Consider the following 27,782-nt stretch of genomic DNA (forward strand, 5'->3'; position numbering starts at 1 on the left):
TGCGTCGCCGCACTTCCTGGAGTTCTCTCACACTATTGGCTACCTGCAAAGCGAGGGGCGGAGCTGTGGGAACCTGGATGACAGCCTGTTTAGCCACCTGTGTGGTAGCCGGCAAGCTGGGGCGGGGGGGGGGGGTAATTTTTTTCCCTTTTATTCTTTTTTTTTTTTTTAAAGAAGCCCTCCCAAATGTAAACATAGGTAAGGCATTAAATATATACTTTAAATTCCCCAGTATCTTTGTTACCTAGCACTTCAGACTGGGAGAACCCGCTGGCCAAAGCGGGTGGGTGGAAAGCACGCAGCTTTCTGCGTCTGGGGTTGGAACCCAGACTGGCGTCTTCAGAGTCTACATCCAAGGCTGTCCCTCTGGAGGATTTCTGGGTATGAATTTAGTTATCTCCTTATCCCGAGTCCCAGCCGAGTCCCTCGCTCAGGGTAGAAACTTCAGATTTCGGGTTTGCTGGGGACCCGCCAAGTGAATTCTGTTCACTAAATTCTGTGAATTTAGTAATCTCCAGAAGCTAAGTACGTGGGTCTTTGGAGAAGGGACACAGTTGTTGTTTAAATAGTTAACTGTGTGCTAATTAGGCATGCAGTACTCCAAAGGTCCTGCAAATTCAGCAGTTATTTCTTTAGAGAAAATCGCGTCCTCAAAAAAGAAGAAAAGACCAAAGTTACATTTTTTGCAAGAAAAAAAATTAGGTAAAACTTTACATTGCAGCTGGATTATAATTCCCATTTTTAAAAATTGATTTTGTCTAGATTTTAAACCTCATCATTTTCTTTAAACAGTTAACATTAGGGGAAATTTCAGTGCTAGCAATAATAACTAACTTGAAGCCAGCCACCAGTTTTAGTGCTTTTTTAATCGAATATGTTTTTATGGATTGAGGTAAAGTTCCTGAACAGACATGTCATAGATGTAGCTTGATTTAGCTTCCTCTTTAACAGTTTAAGAAGTTTTTGTTGTCTTGTACTCATAATGTTATATAAAGAAAGTAATGTTAGCAGAATGTGTTGTTTTAAAAATGAGCCCAGCTGTGTCCAATTAGGTATTTGCTGTTACAAGTTTTCTCTATACTCACTATTAAGAGAATGAGATGGTCCCTTCCTCTAAAGACTCATTGTTAAATACGGAGGTATATCTAATAACCATAAAAAGCTTACTTTAACTCTGAGGTAGTGAAGATTGAACTTGATCTGATTTTTAGTGGCCATGAAATTAACACAAAACTTCTTAGAAAGAGAAATTGATGAGTGCAAGCTCCAACTCTTTTTTGAAGGTCAGTGTATGACTTCTTCATGAACAATCTTTTTGATTCTCCAAGGACTTGTTTGTAACTTCCCTTACATTTGAACCTTGTATGTTGTTCATAGTGTGATTTAACTTGGCACCAAACAAGTAGTTATAAACTTAACTTTATATTTACGCTACAAGTTGATAAGATATTAGTGTGGGTAAAAACAAACAGTGCTTTCTGGATGTAAATAATGAGGTGGTCTTTGCACTGCATAAATTAAGCATCTGAAATTTGAATTATTTGGCCTATGTGATTAAGGTCAATACAAACTATAGTTCTGGGGTTCTGAGGTGTGGTGTGTTTTGGTTTTGGTTTTGTTTTTTATTGTTGTTACAAGATTTTTACTGGTTGAATTTTAATGAAGTACTTTCAAGGTAATTTTCATCTTTAAGAAACAAAATTGCTATGATTCCACCTGTCTTTAAAGTATCCCCTCTGGTGTTTTTCCTGTTTAAAGCTCCCTTTGTGTTCTCTACCGACTTACCCCATGCTAGGTGCTTTCTTGTTACTTTCTTTGTGCTTGTACATGCAGTCTCTATCATATTGTTTTGTAGTTTGACTTCAGGCTACATCATACTACCTGGAAAACAATGAGCACTCAATAAGTAGCTGATGAAGGAATTAATTTGAAGAATTCCGTGAATGTGCATGGAAAGTAACTATTACTGTAATTGAGTACAGGGAATGAAAAGGAGAGAAAAGTACTTAGTATGTGTTTAAACATTCTCTAGTCACTAATTTATGTTTTTATATTAGATATATTTCTGCAGTAAGGAAACCCCTTGAAAATTAATAGATTTCACTAATATTAATTTATGCAATAAATTGACATTGAGCACCAAATACTATAGGGAAAGCATTATGAAGAATACAAAGTTGGAAATTTAAGCTAGGATCTAAACTTTATTTAACATTGACTGATATTATTAGGTGCCACGAAAAGTGATTTTTAAAAATTCCTTAATAAGTATGTTTATTTGACCAACCAAGAGAAGGATGGCCTGGAAATTAAATTTCCCTTTTTAAGCTTGTCTTTTTTTATTATTATAATTATTGTAGTAGAAGACATATAACATGAAGTCTACTCTGAATTTTTAAAGTATGGAACACAATATTGTTAACTATATGCACATTGTTATACAAAAGATCTCTAGAACTGTTTCATCTTGCATGACTGAAACACTATACCTACTGAACAACTCCCCATTTCCGTCTCCAACCAAAAGTGATTTTTATAAAACAAAAATAATTGCTTTGTTAAAACAAACACAAAAGCTGTTCCCCCCCCCCAAAAGTTTTTGGAAGTATGTTACAAGCAGAATATTTTTAGGCTGAACCATATGAAATTGTTGACCAAAGTTTCAAATGGTTTAGCTTAATACTTCAACTGAAAATATTTGAATAATGGCAAGACACCAATGTAATATCTACTTTTGCAAGTTGGGAGAAAATCGTAGTGTCTACCTAAACATGTAGAATATGCACACTCTTCTCACAGTAGCTAGTAAGTTCAGGTGCAGTGACTCCTTGCTGAATTAAACCCTTAGATCCTATTAGAAGTTTGGTAACTCTGAACAACTAAAATACAGAATGATTATATTATTTGGAAATATTGTAATTCTGTAAATTATTACCTTTTCTTGAAAAGTCTAAAACTTTATACATGATTATTTTATGAATTTAGTTCTAATCCTATATGGAAACAGTAAGGTCAAACTGTCTTGGGTGAAAGAGACCCTAAATGAAGGAAAACAGGCTGATAAATTCTTAAACTGCTAGGATAGTTAAGACTGAGCCAACCAGAACCATATCTCTAGAGCACTTAACCATATTTTCTCATCTCAAGGGTCAGACGATCCTGTCTCGCAGTCTAATTTTCTATAAGAAAACCACTTAAGAAACATGTAATTTTAATGATTTGAACAGAAAAATATCTTCTTTAGGCAAACCTATATACTTTGATAATAATAGAAAATCTTTTTTTTAGTACTTACTATGCACCAGGCATATATGTGTATATACATACATACTCACTTATACCTCATAAAACCTTGCAAGGTAGGTGCTATTTTAAAATCCTTTTTACAATAACTTGCTGATGATCACATTTGGGAAGTGCCTAAACTGGGATTTTGAACCCAGGCTATCTGATCCCAATGTTAGAATGTTAACCACTATGTTCATGCCTCCTAGTACTGTAATATAATTTACAGTTTTTGCTTATATAGCCGGTTAGCCTTTAGTTGCATTAAGTGAATTATTGCCGTACATATTCTATTGTTATCTTAATGATTTACAGCTGATTTTTAAATTGTTGCACCATTTGAAATACTGCCGGGTTACCCTTCTTTCTCCTTCTAGAAAACCGCTCAAACTTCTGTGAAGGATGGAAAGTCTTCCGAGGGTCACCGGCAGCCCTTCCACAGGCGTCTTTGCGTCAACCCTGGAGCCCCTCCCCCGGACGCGCGGGCAGCGGGGCGGAGCCTGGGCGGGGCCTTCGGTAGGGACCTCGGCGAAGGGAGCGCACGAGTGTTGGACTGAGGCAAGCTTCGGTCTGTGTTGTCTTCTTGTTTGCGCTTTCTTCACTCGGTAATTCCTCTCACCTTCTCCCAGCTTTGTTGGCTTTTTTTCTGTGGCAACTTATTTTTCAGCTGCAACTTGTGCCGGCTCAGTTTACTCCCACTTTCGGCCTGACTTCCTCATTTCTCCGTTTCTCTCTTAACTGGGCGGGGGGCGGTGGGGGGGGGGGGAGAAGGCTTCAAACTGAAGAGATAGTTATTGTGGAAAACTTAAAAAAAAAAAATTCATGAAAAGAATTTGGAAATTGGAAAGAATTTGGAAATTCTCCTCACAGACTGTTCTGTTGAGAAAGCACCTTTTCCACAACTTCCTTCTTTACCTTTAACTTCTTTAGCTTTGTGGAATTTTTTTTCCTCTCCTTTCTCTTCCTTGATTTGCTTTTAAAGGTCTGTCCATAGTACATGTAAAGCATGAAAATAATTTAAAAATTATTTTTCACTTTTTTTGATGAAAGCATAATTTGAATAGAGGTTAAAATGTGGAAAAATACAGATTAACAATAAACATTCTTTTTAAGGACGTCTAAAAGGCCAACATTAAAATTGTATAAAAATAGGAGGGTCATCACCTTGAATGAATATATTCCTTCAGTAATATGCCTGCTGTTCATTCAGACTTTTTAGAAATGTTCAGCATACATAATGTAAGAGAGAGAAAAGGAAGCCACCATACTCTGAGAAACTCAGCCGTAAATTGGACTTTAAAAAATATTTTAAATTATTCATTTATTTTTTAATAGTAATGCGTGCCTATCGTAGTATAAAATTCAAGTAGGTTAAGAAAAAAGTGAGACACTTGAAAGTAAATTTTGCTTCCTCTCCTGTCTCAGATAATTCTCTCCAAAGAGGCAATCGCTGCTACACTGGTTCCTTGTATATGCTTCTTGAGATAGTATATGCATTCAAAAGCATGTATACAAATAGCCTTCCTTTCTATTAAATAAATGCACACTTTTTGCACCTTGTTTTTTTTCCTTAATGCGTTTTAGATGTGTATGTAGAGTTGCCTCACTCTTTTTAACAGCTATGTGGTGTTTTACTGTATGATACAGCATAATTTATTTACCAGTCCTCTACTGATGGGTTTTGGTGGGGGTAGATTATTAGGTTTATTTATTTATTTATTTTAATGGAGGTAGTTTTTTAATGGAGGATTGAACCCAGGACCTTGTGCATGCTAAGCATGCTCTACCACTGAGCTCTGCCCTCTCCCCCTTGCTACTGATGGTTTTTAAGTTGCTTACAATGTTTCGTTATTCTAAACAGTGTTACAGTAAATATCTTTATACTTGTATCATTTTGAATATCTGCAGGTATAACTCCTAGAACTAGACTTGTTGAGTCAAAGGTTATTTGCGTTTTTTATTTTGATAGATATTCAGGGGTTGCTCTTGACAGAGACTGTGATAGTTATGCCCCAACAGCAGTATGTGATTGTTTCTGTGTCCTCATTATCACAGCATCTTACCAAACTTTCTATTCCTTTACAATCTTAGTGAAAGATAATAATTTATTGTTGTTTTAGTTTGCATTTCTATCATTATAAATGAGGCCTGCCTTTTGGTGAACTGGCTGTTAATATCTTTATCCACTTTTCTGTTGGGGTAATCTTTTCCTTAGTGATTTCTAGGAAACCTTTAAACATTAAAGAAATTAGTTATATGTTGGAACTGTGAGTTACAGGTGTTTTTTTTTCCCAGACTATCTTTGATTTCATAATGGTGGGGTTTTTTGGTGGAGGAAGTCAGATTTTGCTTTTATTTTTAAAATTTCTGTATAGCTAAATGTATCAGTCTCTAATGGCTTCTGGGTTTGGGGTTATATTTTAAAAAGGATTTTTCTACTATAAGATCATCTTTTAAAAACAGCCTCCCTTCTTTTTTCTTTCTTGTTCTTATAAGGTGTGATTTTTATGTTTAGATTTTTGATTGGTTTGAAACTTAGTTTGGTATAGGGATCCAACTTTATTAAATCAGGCTGCAAAATGAACCAAACGATAATGCATCAACATGAGACCTGTTGATTACTTACATGAAAATGATCCCCAGTCCCCACAGACTTTCTCATACTTTATTTCTCCAGCACCTTGTATGGTGCCTGCAACAAAATGAGTAGAAAACTAATTTGGAAGGAACTTTCTAGATGTATCATCTTAGGTATTTGCCATTGTTTTGATGGTGTTGAAGGAGGTAATATCACTAACACAGTTGATTTCTCCTGCATAAAATCTCAGAATCATGAAATTTTGGATCCAGAGACTAGAACAGTTTTTCACTCAACAAATAAATACTTTGTTATTCCTATTACTTACAGGCATTCTAGCTGGGAATGGGGAGACAATAAACAACATGACATGCAGTATAAGTGTTGTGAATCAAAACAGAGCAGTGTATGGGCAATATAGAGTGATAGGGATTGGAATGCTGCACGGATGCACACTAGCCCAGGTCGTGAAGGATGCTGGTGGTTGAATTGTCTGTACTTCGTAAGAGCACATGTGCGAACAATGAAAATTGAAAGGTGATGCAGGTTAAACCTATACAATCCTAATCCAAGGGTCCCCAGGGAGTTGAAAGGTGAATCAGTTGTCTCTGGGTCCATGTTATCTTTAGATTAGATCATAAACTAGTGGGCAGGACTATAATTTTTAGGTTGATTTTTTAAAATAAATATTATGCACATTTAGATTAGCATGAATATTCTTTAAGCAAATGAACAAATTTGTTGTGATAAGAATCTAAAGTCATTTTGTACAGTTAAAGCCAAAATTATATCCTACACTTGGACACATCAGCTGTGGCACTCCTTCCCACTAGTGGAAGTCTAGTCAATATTTCTTGCAATAATTTCCAAACAACGCTTAGAGGAAAAGGCAGAAGTAACCAGTAGAAACCACTACCTTATACTGTCAACAAGGGTAGCTCTGCTTTTATCGTTTATTTCTTCTTATCTTCCAGTTAGGATTGCATTTTGAAGTAATTTGAAACCTCACTCTGGCCGTGAGACCTATTATATGTGCATGAAAGTGACAGACCATGTTTAGGACCACATCACTGAATATGATGTAATTCCATTTAGGCGTAGAGATGATTGCCTAAGAGAGCTGGGAGTTGAAAATTCCCTGGTAGAAACCTGCTGAGTAGGATAAGGATCCTTTTAACGTGTGCAGCATTTTCTGTGGATATGTTGGTTATCTGGAGAATGAATGTCTCTACCAAAACTCCCTAGTTGCTGAGCTATGTTTTGCCAGGACTGTCAAGAATTCTTAAGCCCTAAGTTAGGAGAGTAGCATATTCTGTCAGCATATTGGTGTCAGAATCAGATTAAATCATCATTTCTAATAACTTAATTTATTCTTATTTCTTCCTATATGCTGCAAGAGGGTACTTACTTACTAGTACCAGAATTTGGGGTAGAAGGTAATATATTTATTTTTGAAGAATGTACCTTGATATTTCAACTAAAGAAAATAAGTTTTTTACTAAGGTATTCTATTCCATGCAAATCCGGACTTAATTTCACATAAATCAGAATCTCTATACAGTCTTATTGTTCATTGAGCTTATTTCAATGATGAAGAATATAAATTGCTTAACCTATCCTCTTTTAATATGCTTTTATTTGCAGATGGGTTGTAATACCAGAACTATTTTTTAATTTTAGAGGTTATCTATTAAAATTTGTTAGCACATAGTGAAAATTGAAAAAAGTTACATACTTTAGAAAAAGGTTTTCAGAGATCTTGGATTCTTTATGTGACCCAGAGCTTGTATATTTGGTTCTCCAAGTGCTTGACACATTGTAAAGTACTCAAAATATACTCACTGAAATAAATGTATTTAAGTATATTTATATGAAACCATCACACTGTTCACCTTAAATATATAAATTTGTCAATTATACCTCAGTAAATCTAAAAATAATTTTTAAAGAGAGAAATTTCTTCAAAATGTAGAACTTGGTTACTTGCAGTAAAAATAACAAATGAAGCAAGGAAATGCATCCAGAGACTTCAGATAAGAAAAATTACAGCCTGGAAATATCATCATTTACTAATCAAGGTTATCTTTTGGACAAGACATAAGGACCTAGTATAATTTGGGGGGATCCACCTCTCCTGAAATAAGGTTTTCATCTCTTTGCAGATTCCTGAAATGTCTTCGTCTAGGAAGGCATGGCTGACATTGATTCGATTTCTTGATTTACTAGCCATCTGACCTTGGACAAGTCTGTTTCTTCATTTGTAATGAAGATAATTATACTTCCTCTACAAGTTTTTGTGAAATTAAATGAGATGATGTTTATAAAACACCTGATCCATAGTGTTCAGCAAAACATAATTTTATTAATATAATACTATGTCCTCCCCTTTAATCCTTAGAGAAATAATTAAAATGCAAATACTGTTTGTGTCAAATGAACTTAGTCTATTTCATAGTTTAAATGATAGCAGATTTTTCCCCATGTTTCAGTGGAGAGAAGGAAGTAACAAAGCAAATGGTCATTTAGCACTTGAAATAACATAAATTGAAAAGGCTAAGAAAATCTATACCCCGAGATCAAGAAAGACAATATTAAACTCTGCTTACCTTCAAATGATTGAAGTCCCCTTCCACTCCTAGCTTAAGAAGAGAAGAGTTTAAGCCGAAAGAACAAGTGTTAACTGCAATGCTTGTACTCATTTATTGAGATTTTTAAAAATCAAATTGAATTTTATTGTAAAGATATTGACTCCCATGAGATCCAGTAATTCATCTGCATGACAAAGCATGACATATAAACTCATAGTGCTTATAGTTAAGTACATGAACAACTTGCAGTAGATTTAATTACAGTTCTTAAAAATGATTTTGATATAGTCTTTACAAGGTAACATGAGCTAGATCTAGACTTAAAGCTTTTAGGATACAACCACCTATTTTGTAATTGAATTCCATGTCTGTGATTTGCCATAGCACAAATGATCTTTTGACTCTCAGAACTGTGTTCTTTTCACTCTGCTGCCTTCCTACCTGCTATGTGGCTTTGAACTTTTCATTTTATTTCATCTAAAGGAAACATTTGTAAATTGTTAAAGAGTTTGTTTTCATTCTTTTTCCCTTTAGAGTCTTCGGATGGATTTTAAAATTGAACACACTTGGGATGAGTTTCCAGTGAAGCATGAGCCAGTGTTTGTCAGGGTGAATCCGGGTGATGGAGGAGTGATGATGGAAATTAGTGCTCCATTTTTCAATGATCCTCCAGCCCCACTAGGAGAACCAGGAAAGCCTTTCAATGAACTGTGGGATTATGAAGGTAAGTGGAAGTACTGCATTTTATTGCAAACATAAATCTTTTTATAATAACCTCTCATACAACTATTATTTTATCTTGCTATAAGGAAGTGAGTGCTTCTGAGCAACTGACATGTGCAGTTTCTGATAATTTCCTACCAATCTCTCATTCTGACTTTTTCACAATTACCTATGTGACTTCAACTATATAACAAGAACAGTGAAAAATGGCAATTACAAATCCAGATTTTTAAATTGCTGCTATAATTCCTTCCTTTACTTCTGTTACCTATTGTAAGAAGAGTTCAGCATTCCTGCTTTGTTTTAAAGTGTCTTCAAATTGCTGCTTTAACCTTATAAACCTTCTTTATGGAAGTTTTGGGGTGTTTTACTTATTATAGAGACCCATCAACTTCAACATGAAATGTAGTTTTTATTTTGTACTTACCTAGTGCTCTCACATATCAAGTGAAGACTAAAAGACATGTCATGAAATTACAGTTTCAGGTTTGCTATATGATCACCTTATAATGTATCCTAATTAAGCTACCAGGCTTATCTTTCTGAAATACTCTTTATGATGCCATTCCCTAAATTACAAATCATTACTATCCCTAAGATGAAGTTCAAACCATTCCCATAAGCTTTCAAGGTACTCATGAATTGAGCTATCATATTCAATCAAAAGTTCTTGACCTCTGAAAGGCTGAAAGTCTCACTGTTCATGCATGTTCTCACTCATATCCCTTTCCTCATTCTAGTCCCCCTGCCTCTACTGCACATAGTTCAAGGTCTAATTCAGGTTTCATTTCTTCAGAGAAACCTTTGATGACTCTTCTAGTCCATACTAACATCTGCTTTCTCTATACCATCTGTATAGCATGCATTTTGTCAGTGTTCATTTATCATACATTAAATGAAGGTTGTCTTTTATTGATATAGAACTTGTATATACCAGCTTCCTGTTGGTGTACACACCAATGTGACTTACCTACTGGAGGTACTACAGACAACAAACTCAGCAAGTCGTAAACTCAGCTCGTCCACTTCTCTCATAAACCTGCTTCTTTCCCTAATTGCCCAGTTTCAATCAATGACACCGTAATACATCAAATCACCAAATATAGAAATGTGAGGTCTTTCCAAGTTATCTTCTCTCTCACTCTCCATATTTGGGTTTATTTATTAAATCTTGCCAGTTTCACCTCCTGATTGTTTTTCTAATTCAGTATCTCTTCTTCATCCTACCATCCTTTCCACAGGAAAAGACTTAAAAAGGGGCAATAAGACTCTCTGAATTGTTGATGGGACTATATCTGTATCTTAGATATTTTATTGTTATAAAAATAACACATGGAAAACTAGAAACTACCTAAATGTCTATCAATAAAGAATTTTGTGAATAAGTCATAGCATTCTACAGAAGAATACTATGCAGTAATTAAAAAGAGGTAGCTATATGCTGTAAAGCATGTGAGTGTGGGAAAAGCAAGTTGTAGACAGGAAATGATTATGTATTTTTTAATCTATGTAGGTAAAATAGATTGTGGATGGATAGAAGTCTGACAGAGTTTAGAGCAAAGTAGGAAGGAAAGGATTTTGACTTTTTACTTCATATATGTTCGTATTGTTTTAATAATTTATAAAAAGTATGTTTTACTTTCATAATAACACAGTTTTTAAAATAAACTTGCTTGGAAAATTCCAGAAAATTATAAAGAAAAGAAAAATCACCTACTTGTATTCCACCTGTCAGAGACAACCAGTCATAACATTTTTGTGCACATTTTGCAGCCATCTAGGCACGGGCTCACACAGACATTTTTATTTCATGTTCATTTGGTTATTGCTCTGCAGCCTACTTATCAGATACCATGAATGTCTTCCTATATCAAAAATATTTAACTCTATATTTCATTTTAATGACTGCATTATATTCTACTGCAGGGAATATACAAGTTCCATATGTATTTAACAACTCTCCTATATAATAGGAGATTTATTTATATAACAGGAGATAAACATTTAGACCATTTCCTTTTGAGCAATAATTTGATAAGTTGCATCTTACTTACTACTTTTTTCAATTGTCTGATTATTTCCTTAGGATAAATTCCCACAAGAATATAACTGGCTCAGAGTCTGTGTGATAATATTCATTTTTTTATAAACTCACCAGCACTAAGCTTTATTAATATTTTTATTTTCTAGAAATCTGATATGGAAAAAAATTGATGATTTATTTTCTATATATTTCTTCTTCCAGGTGATGTCTATTTATTTTCTTTTCCCCTTTTCCTATTGGTGATATAGCTTTAATTAAAAATGAGTTAATTTATTTTATATTCTAAAGATATAAACAAATTATTATGAAACAAAAGTGAATTTCTTAACATGTCATATCTCTGTTTTCAAAAGTTGTGGAAGCATTTTTCTTGAACGACATAACTGAACAGTATTTAGAAGTTGAACTTTGTCCGTAAGTATAAAATATTTTTTCTAACTCATTACTATGTGTTTTGAACACATTATTTTCTAGTTATATATCATATGTTTATAGTAAAATCTCACTAATTCCAGCCAACTGTGGGGAATGCTAATCTGAATTAATCTGAATTATATGTAATTCCTTATTTTCAAGTAAATGTACAACTTAGAGTATGTAAATTTTTGGAAGTGTACTGATACTATTTTTAATTCACTAGTGTAGTTGATTTTCTAATAACTTTGAAGGATTCTTTTTGCAAAATGAAAAAAATTATTTCAAGACAGAAACTCTATAAAAAAAATCCCAGAATCCCTCTCATTATTTATTCTGTAACTTTGCATTATTAAATATTAGCTACTTAGAAACAAAGAGAGGCATATAGATATAACAATTGAACCAGTTTATGAAAATGTTTCTTTTAGGGGATTCGTTTAATGGCTAGATTAAACTTTAATTTTATATATTACATAATTACATATTCATGTATTCCTTCCTTTATTCTTTATTCATTTATTGAGTATATACTGTATCACTTTTTGTTCAGTGCCAGGGATAAAAACTAAATCACATGTGGCTTTTCCTAGACTCAATAGAAATGTTAACCTTGGGCTGTCTCTGTTCAAATTTAATCAGTCTTTGAGAATTCTATCTGGTAGGCAATTTTTTTCTGTAGATGGCAAAAAGTAAATTTATGCCCACCTATTATCTAAATTATAAGAAATTTTAAGTTAATACCTAGTAGTGATATATTTTTTATATTGCCATTATTTATTTTTTAATGACATTTGAATACTTCTCAGTATCTATTATCTAGTAACCTTTGTCCTTTTGTAGAGTGAGCAGAGTCCCAAACAACTGATTTAAATGAGATTTTAGATATCGTTTTCTTTTCCATTGTTTCGATTTCTTGCTAATGCTTTTGTGGAAAATACAGCTGTTCATAATTATATTTTTCAGAAGAGTAATTTTGTATCTTTGTGTGTTATCTTTCAACTAACATGCCAAAATCTTATTAAAAGTATGATTAATTCTTATAAACTATCATATGAGATAAGAAAATTTCACCATAGACATGAGAAAGCTAAGGCAAATAGGTTTATAACTTGTCCAAAAGATAGATAAGAACTTGGATCTACTAGAATTATAAAGTTATATCCTTAGTTTAAATTTTGTTGGATGATAATATCAGTTGACTTTCATAAAGTGATGACTTATCACAGGATACATAGGATAATTAGATTCTCTTTTGTTTAGAAATTATACGATAATCACTATGCATAAAATTAATAAAGTTAAAAGTTAAAAGAAATCCCTAGAGTTGTTTGGTTTTAGATAGATTAGGACAGTTAATAATCAGGAATCATGTTTGTGCTTTAGGCAGTCAACTCCTGTGACAATTAACCTCTAGGAAAGCAATATGAAGAGTATTCTTATTTGAATTTGCAAGAAATTTTATTCCTCAGGATATTCTTAAAGTTGTGTCATAACGATAAAAATAAGCAGAGGACTTTTAAATGGAAAGGAATACTTGTCTTCTGTTAGACTAGTTTCTTGAAGGAAATCCTTCCTGAGAAGCTCCCAACAGACCATCTGTGTCAGAATGTTTAGATGCAGTCTTTTCCACAGACAGTAAATTTGCTTCATGTAACTATTTGAAATTCTTTGATTCTTACTGACCTGTCTAATCCCAATTATGTGCTCTTATTAGAGCTTTCTTTTGAGGGTGTATTGTGCTTCTCTTTGAAAGTGTGACATCAGTGTCAGAACTGATGGGAGAAAGCAGGAAAACACAAGAGGCAGACAGGTCCAGAACAGTTGTGTATGAGAATAGATACAAATTAAAGTCTTCAGCCTGCTGAGTAGTTTTAGACAATCTATATTTTTATTTTATATCTTCCTAATGATCTTCAAGACAGTTTTCTTACAGAATAACCTTTAGTAAAGTTGTTGGATTTCGACCTGGAAATTGGTGCCAGCTTCCTTTGGGATACTTTAAGTTTCAAAACAGGTTTATTATGAACTCCAGATACCGTGGTATACCTCTGCCCTCTTTTCATACTTTGCATCATCTAACCAATTGAAGTATTTTATATAATTTCTTATTTAAAGAATATGAAAAGCAGTCTGAACATGTATAGTTTTATGCATTTGACTGCAATTGCTTGAAAAGTGGTAAAATCAAAGATGCCATTTCTAAGTAACTGAACACACTGGCTCTCCCTATAATTATCCAGTATTTATATTGCATCTTTTAATTATTTGAAAATTTAGTTATAAGCACACACATCACAGATATGATAAATAGTCCAAAAAATAATGTTTCTTTCTTTCAAACACTCATGAGGAATTTTAATTTTGACAGCCACGGACAGCATTTGGTGCTTTTACTCTCTGGTAGAAGAAATGTGTGGAAAGTAAGTAAATAAAAATATGAGACAAAATTCCATGTATCTTGTATATATGCATATTTTAAATGTTTAAAGTATAAATATGAATTTCCATTTTGTGTGTCACATGTTGTTTCTGTAGCAAGAACTTGATCTATCATTCAAAGTGTCCAGAGGAGAGACAAAATGGGAAGGTAAAGCTTATCTTCCTTGGTGTTATTTTCCACCAAATGTGACAAAATTCAATTCATTTGCAATTCATGGATCAAAAGACAAAAGAAACTATGAAGCTCTTTACCCTGTACCTCAGCATGAACTGCAGCAAGGACAAAAACCTGATTTGTAAGTAGAAAATAAATGAAAATATGTCCCGACTATAAGAGTTTTTTGAAATTAATTCTTCGTAGAGTAGTAGTAACATTTTTTGATCGAAGAATACATGTGTAAAAGCACTGAGTAGAGTGCTTTGTTTCCCAATGATCTTGAGTAAGTATTTGATAGACTGACTTTGGACAAACATAGTCTCTCTCACTACTGTCAGTAAAGCACTTATATTTCCATAGCAATGTAAGAAAAGTCTTGCTTAATGAGTACTGCAACAGCTGGTATAGAAGTATGGCTGCCAATTCATTTATGGTTCCTTTCAGAGCTTAATGGCCAGAGGCATCTGTGTTTTCTGATGTGAGCAAAGGGTTAATAAATCCTTTCCCCTGCTGCTTGACTCTGACCTTAAGTTAACTCTCTAATTCTTTTCTCCTGTAACCTCATAAGGATAAAAACGTCAACTGTATTTCTAGGCAACATAGATGGGGATAGCATGGCTTCTGGTTTCCCTTTAATAGTTATGTTCCCTGTGGGGACCCTGGAAGCTATGTCTAGAGAGTTATTACAAAATATACTATTTCCTGTGGGGCAGCAGGCATGTAAGCCAAGGTATCTCCCACACTTTCCCATTTTGAGTCTGATCTCTTTGCACCTGAAGCAGTCACTTATGAAGAATGTAGTTCCCAGACAGCCTTATGAATGCTACATGGACTGCTGCAAACACTTCCCCCTTAGGGAGGAAAGCCAGATTCTGTCCTGGGGCAACCTGAGACTCCTGCTGTATAGCGTGTAGTCAAGTGGCCAAGATAGTCTGGTGAGTCTGCATGCTTAGAAAAGCCTACCAGAGACATCCCAGTGGGCTTTGCAGCATGGTAGACTAACTTTCCTGCCTTTTTACCCTTGGAAAGTACTGCACTGTCCTTATTCTCCCTTGTCCTTCCTGTATGCCCTTACTTTGCTCTACTTTGCTTTTTATCTATTCTTACCTGTTTATTCTGCCTGACACATTTTTCCCTTTTCCCCTTGCTTTTCTCCCCAGTCCTGGCCCTCTTTCTCCCTTCCTTTCTCTTATCCTTTGCTGTTGTTTCCTTGACCACTTAATCTGGATTGACACTTGTGACTCTAAAACTGGTTCAGCCTGGTCAGGTGGGCAGAGTGGGACAGGACTCTAGATGCAACTCATTCAGGGCTTTCATATCAAGATGGTTTGTTTCTCTGCCTCTTCGCAAACTAATACTTTCCTGTATTCAAGCTTCTTTTTTATACATTACTGGAGGCTTACTCTAGATAAAAGTATAATTATGCCATTGGCTAGGGCAGAGCCAGGGCGGAGTGATTTCCTACAGAGCTGAGTTCTACTGCAGCGTATTAGCAAAGCCTTTCTCTCCTCATTAAGCCACAGTGGAAAGCTTCCTAATCATTAAATGGTTTTTCCTGGAAGGAAAAGAAATAGAATTAATACTGTTTTACATAAACCTACCTTGCTTTGGTAAAGGAGTCTATCCTTTAATCTGTTGAGTTGAAACTTTTAAAAACAATTGTTTATGTAATTGATATAAGTTACATCAAAGTCTGACTATGAAAACATCTATAAGAGCATAATATGATTCCTTTAAGGCTAGATGGGATGAGTCAGGTTTGAGGGCTGATTTTTATTTCTCCCTTTAGCTGTGAGGGAGCTAGCTATTTGTAGAATTGAAAGGAGAGTGCTTTGAGATATGGGTGAATATTTTCAGAGCTGAATGTTTGATTACTAGAATGAGAAAATTGTACACATAGGATACATCTTACCTTCGATATTCTTAAAGTAGAATGTTGTCCTATCGCAGATGTGACAAAATATATAGCCCTTCGGGGCAGTTTTTTCACAAATGCATAGTTCATTTAAATTCCCACCTTCTTTTTCTTTGCATTTAGTCATCGTCTGGAGTACTTCAAGCCTTTCAGTTTTAACACACTGCTTGGAGAAGAGTGGAAACAGCCAGAATCAGAACTATGGCTATAGAGAAACCTGAGGTATAGGAGTATAGTAGGTGACCGTATCAGTCATTTCGTCCTATACCTTTTAAGGTAAATGAGTAATAAGTACAATCTCTTTGAAGAAACTGTGAACACATTTCAACAACAAAGATTTTCATAGAAGTCAATGAAATCATAGTATCTCTCTGGCAAATTGTGTATAAATTAACAAGAAAATAGAAAGTTCATAGATGATTTTAACTATAAAGTGAAACTGTTTCTTGGAGTCACTTAGTCCAGGAGTCATCATGTCAACAGGTTCTACCATCTGCCTTGCATCACCATTACCCCAAATATCCCTGTCTCTGTCAACCAAAATCATTATTTCTCTTCCCATTTCCCTAAACTTCAGCCAGTTTGAAACTGAACATCTTATTTGCACATTTTTGAACTCCATCATAACATGTAATAATTTGTTACTCAGAATCTTATGTCCATTCTTGAAATGAGGAGAAAAATGACATATTTTAGTTGAATAGGAAATCCATCTGTTCAGGAATTATTATGATACACGTGCTATTTAATCAGCTGTTTTTCCTGTCTTACGACTACTTTTTTTCTGTAGAAAGAAATGGAATAACATAGTCTTGAATTCAGGCATCAGATTCTGCTTTCACTTACAAATAAATGACTTTTTCTTTTTTGTTTGTTTTCATATTTCTTTTTTGTTAAAGGTTATTATAAGATATTGAACATACTTCCCTGTGCTGTACAGAAGAAACTTATTTAAAATCTATTTATGTTTATAGTGGCTAACATTTATATGTCTCAAATTCCCAAATTTATTTCTTCCCACCCCCTTTCCCTGGTCATTTTCTTAATCCTATTAAACAAGATGTCTGAAATATCATTCTACTTTATAAACATCAAACACTCCTGGTCTATAATTTTCAAATTTTGTGTTATAATTCATAGTTTGAAGCCATCTAGTAGATTATCTATGAACTTCTCCACCAAACCTGGTCCTTCACCAGAATTCTTAACTCACAGATAAGCGATCTTGGAGAAGAAGAACCTTTATTACAGATACCTAATTTCCTACGCAATGATATACTTTCTCCTCTTCTTTGCTAGTTCTTTTACATAACTTGAATGTTTAGGGGCTCTGCTCAAAAACTAAATTTTCCCAAATTCCTCTGTAGATAGAAATGACACTATAAAACAGTTCAGGTCAGTGAGATGTAAGTATACAGTGTTAGAGATGCCTTACAGATGAAAGACTCAGTTGCCATATACATTTTGTCCTTTACTCTTCCTCTTCCTTTTTCCTGAATTGTAGAATTAATACCTGAGGTAACATAAGTAGCTCCACTGTGTTAATAAAGAGACAACCCAGGGATAGCTCAGTAGCAAGACAAAGGAGTCTGGGTTTCAAACAGCACAGTAGAGTAACAGATCATATCCGGACTGCCTACCTGAAGACTTCATTATGAAGAAGAAAATAAACTGCCTAATTTATTTCCCCCAGTTGATCTATAGATTCAGTGCAATATCATTTAAAAACCCTAGAAGGCTTGTTTGATAGAAATAAGCAAGTTGATTCAAATTTTTTATGGAAATGCAAAGGATCTGAAACAGCCAAAACAATTTTGAAAAAGTACAAAATTGGGGGACTTGTATTTCCTGACTCCAAGACTTCTTATTAAGCTGCATCATTATACTGATGAAGACAGTATAACGTTAGCATAGACTTAGACAGAGATATCAGTGCAACAGAATAGAGAAACTAGAAAAAAAAACTACATGCAGTCAGTTGATTTTTGACAGAGATAGTAATTTATTTAAAAAGAGAAAGGATAGTCTTTTCAACAAATTGTGTTGGAATAACTGGAAAAACATGAAAAAAAATTAACCTAAATGTGACTGGTTAAATAAAAAAAATTCTAGGAACAAATGTTCACAATCTGGTGTAGACAAAGATTTTTTTTCAAATAGGACATAAAAAACACTAACTGAAAATAAAAAATGGGAAATTGGACTTCATCAAAATTTAAAATTTCTGTTCATCAAAATCTTCCATTAAGAAAGTAAAGGAGCAGCCCAGCAATTCCACTCCTGGGTATATATCCAAAAAAAACCCCCAAAATACTAATTTAAAAAAGTACCTGGCAACCTAACGTTCATAGCAGCATCATTTGCAATTAGCAAGATATGGAAACAACCTAAGTGTCCATCAACAGATGAATGAATAAAGAAGATATGGTATATATATTCAATGGAATACTACTCAGCCATAATAAAGAAGGAAATGTTGCCATTTGAAACAGCATGGATGAACTTAGAGGATATTATGCTAAGTGAAATAAGACAGAGAAAGGTAAATACTGTATGATATCACGTATGTAGACTCTAAAAAATAAACTAGTGACTAAAACAAAAAAGAAACAGACTCAGATATAGAGAACAAACTAGTGGTTACCAGTGGAGAGAGAGAAGGGGGAGGGGCAAAATAAGGGATAAGGAATTAAGAGTTACAAACTACTGTGTATAAATTAAATAAGCTACACGGATATATTGTACAGTACAGGGAATACAGCCAATATTTTATAATAACTAAATGGAATAAACTTTAAAAATTATGGATTACTGTATTGTACACCTGAAACTTGTGTAATATTATATATAAACTATACCTCAATAAAAAAAGAATTAGGAAAATAAAGTGGAAAGGCAAGCCACAGATTGGGATAAACTATTCAAAATAGACATATTTGACAAAGGACTCTCCCCAAAATATATAAAGAACTCCTACAATCAATAGTAAAATGACAAGCCATTTAAAGAGCAAAAGACTGGAACAGACACTTCACAGATGAAAATATGTAAAAGGCCGATAAGTATATAGAAAGGCTCTCAACCTCACCTACCACCAAGGAAATCAAAACCATGAGATACCACTGAATAATAACCAGAATTATAAATTGGTGTAATGGCTAAAATTGAAAACAACTAACAATACTAAGTATTAATGAGACTGTGGAGAACCTTAATCACAGGTTCAGGTATATACCGTAACTTTATAGCATGAAGGCAAAGCAAAGCACAAATAATCCTAGATACAAGCAAAATTATGTAAAATGTTGAATTTGGATATTATGGTTTGTGAGCTTTCTAAAACTTATTTTTATCTGTTTGGTTGTTTTTAAAACATCTCTTAACTTTTGTCTAGATAAGAAATATTTTCCTTCTCCCAATACCAAGCAAACAAAAACATGCTATATAAGCATTTTCTTTTAAAAGGAACATGCAGTTCAACCACAGAATTTTGGAAGATTTGTCCATTAGTAAGATACAAACAATGCACCCTATAGAAACTTAGTATTTTAAGAGTGGGTGTTTGTAATAGCTGTTTGAAATTTGTTTTTCAATTCTAGGACTAAAGAATAATCATTCCTTTGTTTAATATATGCATAAGTGTATTTCCCTGCTGTGTGGTAAATTATTCACTACAGTATCACGTAGGTTCTCTTTTCTCACCACCTAAATAGATTACACAGTGTGTATATTTATTCAGGTGCTTTGTCATGCTTTTTCTCAGCTTCAGTAAAGTGTAAGTCCCAGTCCAGAGGGAAATATAACATTTATTTTTAGCCCTCAAGTACCTTTTTTGACGCTAAAAATTTTTTTGCCACAGGAAAAAAATACTTAAGTTTTTCTCTTCCTTTTCCTCCTCCTCTTTAAAATATTAGGCTCGAGGGCAGAAGGTAATGAATACAGTTAACCTGATATTTAAAAAGTAAAAGGAAGGTTATAAGTGGTGAAGTTATTACAGTAAACCAACATTTCTACTCATGCCTCAGAGCCCGTCTCCTTTTTCCCATTTAAGTTTCCATAGTAATTAACATTACTTTATTGCAGCACTTTTCCCATTGTGCATTAGAAAGCTCTCTTGACACAGCAGCCAGCTAATTGACAGCACCTTGCCTCAGCTTATATATATCCTGTCTTGTGGCTTCGCTGCTGCCTCAGCTGTTGGGGAACCCATTTAGTCAATCTCATACATAAACTACCCTGGATGTGTGAGGGAGCTTACACCCTATGGGACAACTCTTAACCAAGAAGGATGGAAGTAGGTGGATACATACTCCTTTCATCTGTGAGGCTGACAATTTGGAGTTCCCTTCCACACAGCCCCTTGGAGGACCCCTAAAAACATGCCACTCTGGTTGTTCACAGCAGTGGCCAAATAGTAACACAACTTATATTGCCTTTCCCTCATTTTCTGTTTTACTCTTCCTAATTCCTTACTCCTGTTTGGAATTACTTTACCAAAATCCTACATGCAAGCATTTCAAACAGCTATTACAAGGTGTGCTTTATGGGGGACCCAGGCTAAGTCAGTTGTCACCTGCAGTGGCCCTCAGAAGTAGCCCTTCAGGATGGGAATCAGGAACTGTATCTCCCATGGGGCATTCCATGCTAGGGGCCCCATTGGTGGTTGTGATGACCCTGGTGTAACATCATAGTTACTAAGATTTTCAATGGTAGATGGGCTTGAAGTGCAGGTGAAAATCAAACATCAGTGTAAGTGGTAGATAGCACATGACATAGAAGTAGTGGTAATAATAGGGACTGTGGTGTTAACTGCGTTTTTTTTTTTTTTTTTTAACAATTCTGTTGCTGAAATGATTCCATTTGCTCTTTCTACATTAACAAAAAGTAATAATTTGGGGGGGGTGGATTCTGAGAAGATGGCATGGGGTGTTAAACTTGGAGCTTAACATCTTGACAAGGACACCTGGAACTTAGCATGCTGCCAAGATGACTTCTTGAACTTGGATTTAATGGTAGCTTTTAGTACATGAAGCAGAAATGCTAAAATTGCCTTGGTGGAGTATTGAGGAAAGGTCAAAGGCTTGAAGAGATGATGATGTTAAAATGTTAGAATATGAAAAAGAGAAAAATACATATATACATATATATAAATAACTGAATCCCTATGCCATACACCAGAAACTAACACAGTATTGTAAATCAGCTGTACTTTTAAAAAAAAAGAAGCCAAAAATGTAGAATATTATATGAAACCAGAGAACCCTCCATCTATATTCATCAGGAGGGGAATAAAATAAAGAAGCTGTAGAGGGTAGCACCATCATTCTTGAGACACTCAGTAGTGACCTCAGTAACTGTAGGTAGCCTATGTAACCCACTACTGAGTAGATAGTGTTGCCATAGAACTGGGATTTCTCAATGAGCATCATAAGTTCCCAGAATATCAGAGCTGCTAGTTAACAGAAGTCATGTGAATGTAATTTCTGTAGTGAGCAATAAGGTAGGAGTGGCAATCAGAATGTATTAACATCAGATATCCATGAATATGGCTAATATTCCAAAGTATACCTGAGGGTGATAAAAGTAGCCAGCCAACTTGAATGTATACCAGAAAAATAATTCAGAGCTGGTGAGAAGAAGGCTGTTTACAGCTCACGGAATAGATCATTGTGATATGTCACCCTTATTGTAGGTCTAATCCAACTTTCAGATCCATAGCCAATTGAAAGAGAAGCTGAATCCTCTTGATAAAATAACCAGCAGTGTCACCCCAAGAATATACAATAAATATTCTAATTCTTCCCCAGAGAGATCTGTGGCCATTCAATCAGAATAACTTTAAGTTCAAAGAGAGGTGACTACTAAGATGTTTGGGGACTGTTGAATACAGTAAATTTGATAACTGAGCTGACATTAATAATAAGGTACCTGAATTACATTATGGCCCTCTGTTAGAATGGGGCACATGGAGGCCAGGTGATCAAAGAAATCCTGGCCAAGAACATCTCACAGTAGTTCCATCACCCACACCCTCCTGCCCCCAGGTTATTCCCCAGAGCAAGAAAGGGTGTTGCAGCACTTTTGGCTATGGCACAGTTGGCCCTGTCACCCCTTAGATACCTTCAGCATTGTCAGATTAATGGCGTGACAGGGCCAAGAGGTATCTATGGTGAGTAAGAATATGGGGTAGGGTCTCTGGAAAGCCCCAACAAGAGAAGTCTAATACAGACTCTTTAGGTTTATGGAGCAAGGCCATGTCTTCTGTTGCTAAGAATATATGAAAAGAAGTTTCTACCATACTCCTGGGTTCTGGTAAAGGCTGAGCACCTGACCATGGGACACATAAGTGACTATGTGACCAGAGCTACCTATCATGAGATAGGTATTATCAGATCTGTTAAGTCATGAGATCAAGAGGGCATAGCAGTAATCCATCATCTGATGCCAACACTACCTTTAAGATCAGGTCCAGAGGGCACAAATAAGTTGCATGAATAGGTGTCCCAGAATCCCACGTCACCTACCTTTGTTGTGTTGATGCCTTTCCCTCAGCTCACGTCCATGGCTTCATGGGAGGATCCCTACAACCAAATACAAAGGAGGAAAAAAGTCAAGCCTGATGGGTTAGTACTAACTGAAAGGGAACTCTTGCTGTTCTTCAGGCCCAATTAGGAAAGTCCTTGAATGACAGATGAAGGGAAAGCCTTCTAGAGGACAGGTACATGAGCAATTTACTTTGTCATTCACTTGCATTGTGAAGAAATGCCTGTAAGTACACATATTTAAGGACCCTTGGGAAATGATTTGACTGGTTGGGGCAAGATTTGAAGTTGGGAGGCAAGGAAGCTTGGGAAGGAGGCATGTAGATGGACTTATGGTTTTAGGCATAAAGCATGAGGATCTTTTTACATTTCATATTAATCCCTACCAGAGCAGATCCATTGTAGAGGAAGCCCTGAATAAATAGGTGGTCACAGTGACTTAACCAGTGGATGTCAGCCAGCCTCTGTCCTCAGCCACTCTTGAGCTTGTACGATGGATCCATAAATAGAGTAACCATGTTGGCTGGGATAAAGGCTATGTGTGGGCCCGATAGCGTGTATTCCTTCTTGCTGTGCTGAAACTAGTGACCTACTCTTGAATGCTCAAAATATCAGCAACCCAGACTAATGCCAAGACCTTGATATGGTACTATTCCTTGAGGAGACTTGCCAGCCATTTGATGGCAAGTTGATTATACCTGGCTCCTATTTGAGAAAGACAACAGCTCATCTGTGCTGGAATCAGCATCTGTTCCAGACTTGAATTTGCTGCCACCATCCAAAAAGCTTATAGGGTGTCTGGTTTCCTGACATGGGATCCTATATAATATCACCTCTGACCAAGTGACTCATTTTATGGTAGAGGATATATGAAAATAGTTGCATTCCCACAGAATCTACTGGTCTTACCATATACTGTGCAACCTGAAAGCAGCCACCTAACAGAATGATGAAGTGGCCTATTAAAGGCTTAACTAAGTAGAAGCTCAGGGACAGCTGGAAGGTTGGGCTGATATTTTTAAGGATGTAGTATTTGCACTGAACCTGAGATCCAAGAACCTGAAGGTGGAAATTGGCGATTCTCTACATCACTCACAATGATGCAACTGTGGGCTCTTTTGGATTGGAGGTAAAGTGAGAAGCCTTCCACAATGGAACTCAGTGAGTTTTCCACAGAACCTGAAGCTATGAAAACCACTTAGTCTTAATGGCTTCTTGTGCTAGCAGTTCATCAAGCAAGTACATGCATAATATTGGAAGGGGCTATTGATCCTGACTACCATGAAGAGTTAGTGTTACAACTTTAATGGAGGCAGAATGGATTATGTCCTCCTTAGGGGATCCATTGAAAATGGGCATCTCTTGGTGCTTCAGTGTCAATTGAAAACCTTGAATAGGCAACTGTAGTGACCACAGCCTGACAAGGCAAAGCAGCCAAGGACACTAATCCAATGAGAATGAAGGTCTGGATTATCTCATCACTCAAACAACCTGTACCCACTGAGGAGCTTGGCCAAATGTGAAAGAAGTGTAGAATTTGTGGTGGAGAAAGTAGAAGATAAATGTCATTTATACATATAAAATCAGTTGCAGCAGTGGAGACTGTAGCTTGTTTCACTAAATATTTTGCATTAAAGCTTTATATGCTGGCTGACCACTACCTTAAAGACTGTTTGACTCAGTATGGAACATGTGGCTGCAAGGAGTAGACTGTACTGGATAGCTCTTGTGTCCCACCTCACATCTTCTCAAGCCATCTTTTAAGTCTACCTGTTTCACTCTTTGATAGCATCTTACCTCTGTGTACCACATATATCTTGGTTTCTGCCTTGGTGCTTTTCTGACACTTCAGCTACATGGAACACCTGTTGCAATATGCTCAGCTATTCTGGCATAAGTGCAAACCTGCAAGTTTGAGGGAATTAGCATCCTTGGTCAAATGGGGACAGGAGTTATTAGGTAAATATTCCTCTCTTCAGAATATTCTTTGGATAGACAGTTCTGAGGTAAATTCCATATAGTTCTTCAGTGGTCCTCAGGACTAACCTTCAATTGCCTATGGTAGTGATCAGCTCAAAAACACAACATTATATTGGTTTATCCTGTTTACTTTTTCCAAAATCTCCATTCTCATTCTTTAGAATCATGTTCTAAAGTTAATGAATGGCACTGAGCTCTTTTCTCAGGCTCTCCTTTTGGTGAAACCCAGACTAAAGTACACTGCATTGTAATTATTCATCTTTATGTCTCTTTGTTATTCTGAAAGACCTATCTCCACAAAAATAGTCCAGAGCTCATTTAAGCATTCAGCTAGTGTTTATTGGATTTAATAACTTTAGAGGATATATTTCAAAATTTCATGTGTAGGGACAATCCTGGAATATTTTCCGTTGTGCTACTGGTTTTAGTGAGGGAAGGAGAGAAGGTGGAAATACATCCAGACATCACCTTTTTCTCCTCTCTCTTCATCTTTCCTTGTCTTTTACCTTCCTATTTCCATTGGAAAATAGATCGGAGACATAGGACTAGTTAGTTGTGACTGGGAAAATGGGCCTACATTTAGGAAATTAAAAAGTTCTCATTTTCCCCAAAATCATAACTCAGACTTTAGCAACCTGCAAAAAAGATTTTTTTCCTGTCACACAAGCCACTTTCAGTGTCCTAGATAAAATAAATAGTAGACAAAAAAGGAAAGGACCTGTGTCTTTTTCATTTATTCTAGTTTTATCAGTGCCTATGCCAAAACATTATTTACGTAGTACAGTCATCTTAAATTGTATTGATTTTTAAATAGAATTTCTTTTAAGGTTCCTCTAGCCACTCCTGCTACTTCTTCTGGCCCCTAAACATGAGGGTCTCCCCACTTCCTTCTGTCTGTCCCAGGTGTCCATTCTCCCCAGTCCTTTCAACTCACCCCACCTTTTCCATTAGTCTTCGTCACGGACAAAATTTTTAATTTGTCTAAGTGCCGATCTTTTAAATAGGTATTGACTCAACCGTTAGGGTATTTTACACTATTCTGGACTTAAGTCCAAGAGGTAGAGCATTTGCATTTTGAGATGAGTATATCTGTGTAACAAATCTTCTAATTGAAGATATGTATGGGGGCATATTTTTAAAAAAATTGTCATTCCTCAGCACTACCCACTTTCTTTCTTTCTTTTTTTTGATTGGTATAATGACTTTATTTGTAATATAAGTGTATGACATAACCTCACTGAAAGTGGTAGGAGAAAAAAGGAGTTTCCTAAGTAACTTAGGAAAATGATGTTTTGACTGAAAACAGACTAAAGACAAAAAAACAAAAAACAAAACAAAAAAAAACAACCCAACTATATGTAAACACAGTATTCTAGATAGTAAATTTATTTCTCATAGGAATACCAGTTAATAATTCTGAAACTACTTTATATGTTTACTAGGGTTGAAAAATAATAGAATAAATGCTAGTTAAATAGGATCTGGGCTTCTTACTATCATAGAAATAAATTACAAATAAGCAAGGGGGAAATTTAGGATTAACTCTGCGGTACTTGCTTAGAGTTAGATACATCAGTATGAACTCGTGTTTAGTCTTGGTAGATAGATCAATCGATAGATAAGTCATTGATAGACATGGATAGATGATAGGTAGGTATAGATAGGATAGACAGATTATAGATGGGTGTTTATACATTTTTAGTATACTTAAATATATATCTTATCTCTGTCCTCAGAGAAAGCCCAGAGGCAATGACACCCCAGCAACAATAAGCACACCCAGTATTCAGTGAGGTGTGTTCTCAGTATTCTAAATATCATTTTCCAATAAAGGAACTAGGGATCCTTAGAGGAATGGCTAATTCTAGGGCTAGTTCAAGGAAAAGACAGGTTAAGCCTAGAGCATCTCCCAGTGCCAGGAAGTAAAGAAGCACTAAAAAGGAAAATAAACGAATAGGTGGATACTACCCATTTTCTGATCATTTATTTTCCGAATTTTTCTTTGTAAGAGAAAAATGTATAAAATTGAATATTATAACAATTTATTATCACCAGCTATCATTTTTCATGTAAGGAATAGTGAAAAGATTTTCACTACAGCCAGATGACACATGTATGAGGAATATAAGAAAATGGAAGTTACTATTCTATGAAAAGTGGAGTGTCTGTATAAATTTTTCTTTATGACTTTGTGATAAATAGCTAGTAATTAAAATATTATTTTCCACACAGTGTAATCCATAGATAAATTTTATGCCTCATATTTATAAATCTAATATATAATTTAAAGGAGAAATAGTAGAAAATATTGTTAAATGATATTTCACTTTACCATCTGTAGGAATTACAGTAATATATAATTCTATCATTGGTGAGAGCTTTAGTGCTTTTCTGTTAATTTTTTACTTTGTAGTGGAAAAACTCACAGAGAATGCAGAGTTCAGTAAAAACTAATTTTCTTCTGGCAGTTTATCAACTCAAATATCTGTTAAGTAGTATTTCTGGCTCAATAGTACACTGAAAACTGAGGTTTCTAATAATGCCCTAAGGCACTTCAGTGCCTGGAGTACATCTTTTGAAGAGAGAGCTTTGCGGAAATAGAAAACCGAGCTATAAATGAAAGCATTCCAAAAAGTTAAAAATGTGCTAAATACAAATGTATGTCTTTGAATGAACTTTGAAAAGAATATCCAGAAGAAAAAAAGATAATTAATACCACAAGTAGTAAGCTTTGATACATATCATAGAAGCACCAAGTGTCTTGTATTCCTACAATAGTCCTGGCTTTGCTCCTGACTGCCAGATTTTGTGCGTCATTTCATTAAAATTTCTAATATTTATTATTTTTCAGGAATCATTCAGGACCTTTATATTTAATTTTGACAACAACCTCAGAGAGAATTGTATATCTTGGAATGCTTATTTTTAAAGTTAAGGAAACTGAGGCCTTCAGAGATTAAATGTCTTGCCCAAGATCATACAGCTAAAAAGTGGATTTGAACCCAGGAAGTTTGATTCTGGAGACCGGGCACTCGTCAACTATGCTGCAGCCTCTGTGAGTCTTGATTTTTCATCTATAAAATAGAGCTACTGAAGTGAGTTCTTTCTTGCCTG

General features: G+C 35.2%; 2 protein-coding genes across 15 annotated transcripts in view; both read left to right on the forward strand.

Annotated features, from left to right (window-relative positions):
• The first annotated feature begins 68 nt into the window (after positions 1–68).
• Positions 69–27,648, forward strand: C2H4orf33 (chromosome 2 C4orf33 homolog). Of its 5 annotated transcripts, none has more exons than XR_004313723.1 (8): positions 69–198; positions 3,663–3,843; positions 8,986–9,175; positions 11,572–11,632; positions 14,004–14,055; positions 14,171–14,370; positions 16,270–16,422; positions 27,520–27,648. XR_004313723.1 is itself a non-coding variant. In XM_032463412.1 (8 exons), the coding sequence occupies exons 2-7, from the start codon at positions 3,688–3,690 to the stop codon at positions 15,143–15,145; spliced, it is 717 nt and encodes a 238-aa protein (XP_032319303.1). In that variant the 5' UTR covers positions 74–198; positions 3,663–3,687; the 3' UTR covers positions 15,146–15,166; positions 16,270–17,015. The 5 variants fall into 5 exon arrangements, 3 of the variants coding, with proteins under 3 accessions (XP_014410955.2, XP_032319307.1, XP_032319303.1); XR_004313725.1 differs by having other exon boundaries at positions 73–198; positions 14,171–14,222; XM_032463412.1 differs by lacking the exon at positions 27,520–27,648 and adding an exon at positions 15,088–15,166 and having other exon boundaries at positions 74–198; positions 16,270–17,015.
• Positions 27,640–27,782, forward strand: part of LOC102513647 (UPF0462 protein C4orf33 homolog) — a 577,478-nt gene continuing 577,335 nt past the window's right edge. For all 10 annotated transcript variants that reach the window (XR_004313736.1, XR_004313740.1, XR_004313741.1 and 7 more), the window contains exon 1: positions 27,640–27,723. Coding sequence is in view for 7 of the 10 variants with exons in the window: in XM_014555467.2 (XP_014410953.1) it covers positions 27,710–27,723 (14 nt within the window). In the remaining 3 variants the exon portion in view is untranslated. The remainder of the gene's footprint in view (positions 27,724–27,782) is intronic.

Source organism: Camelus ferus, chromosome 2 (genome assembly GCF_009834535.1).
Source record: "Camelus ferus isolate YT-003-E chromosome 2, BCGSAC_Cfer_1.0, whole genome shotgun sequence".
NCBI lineage: Eukaryota > Metazoa > Chordata > Mammalia > Artiodactyla > Camelidae > Camelus > Camelus ferus.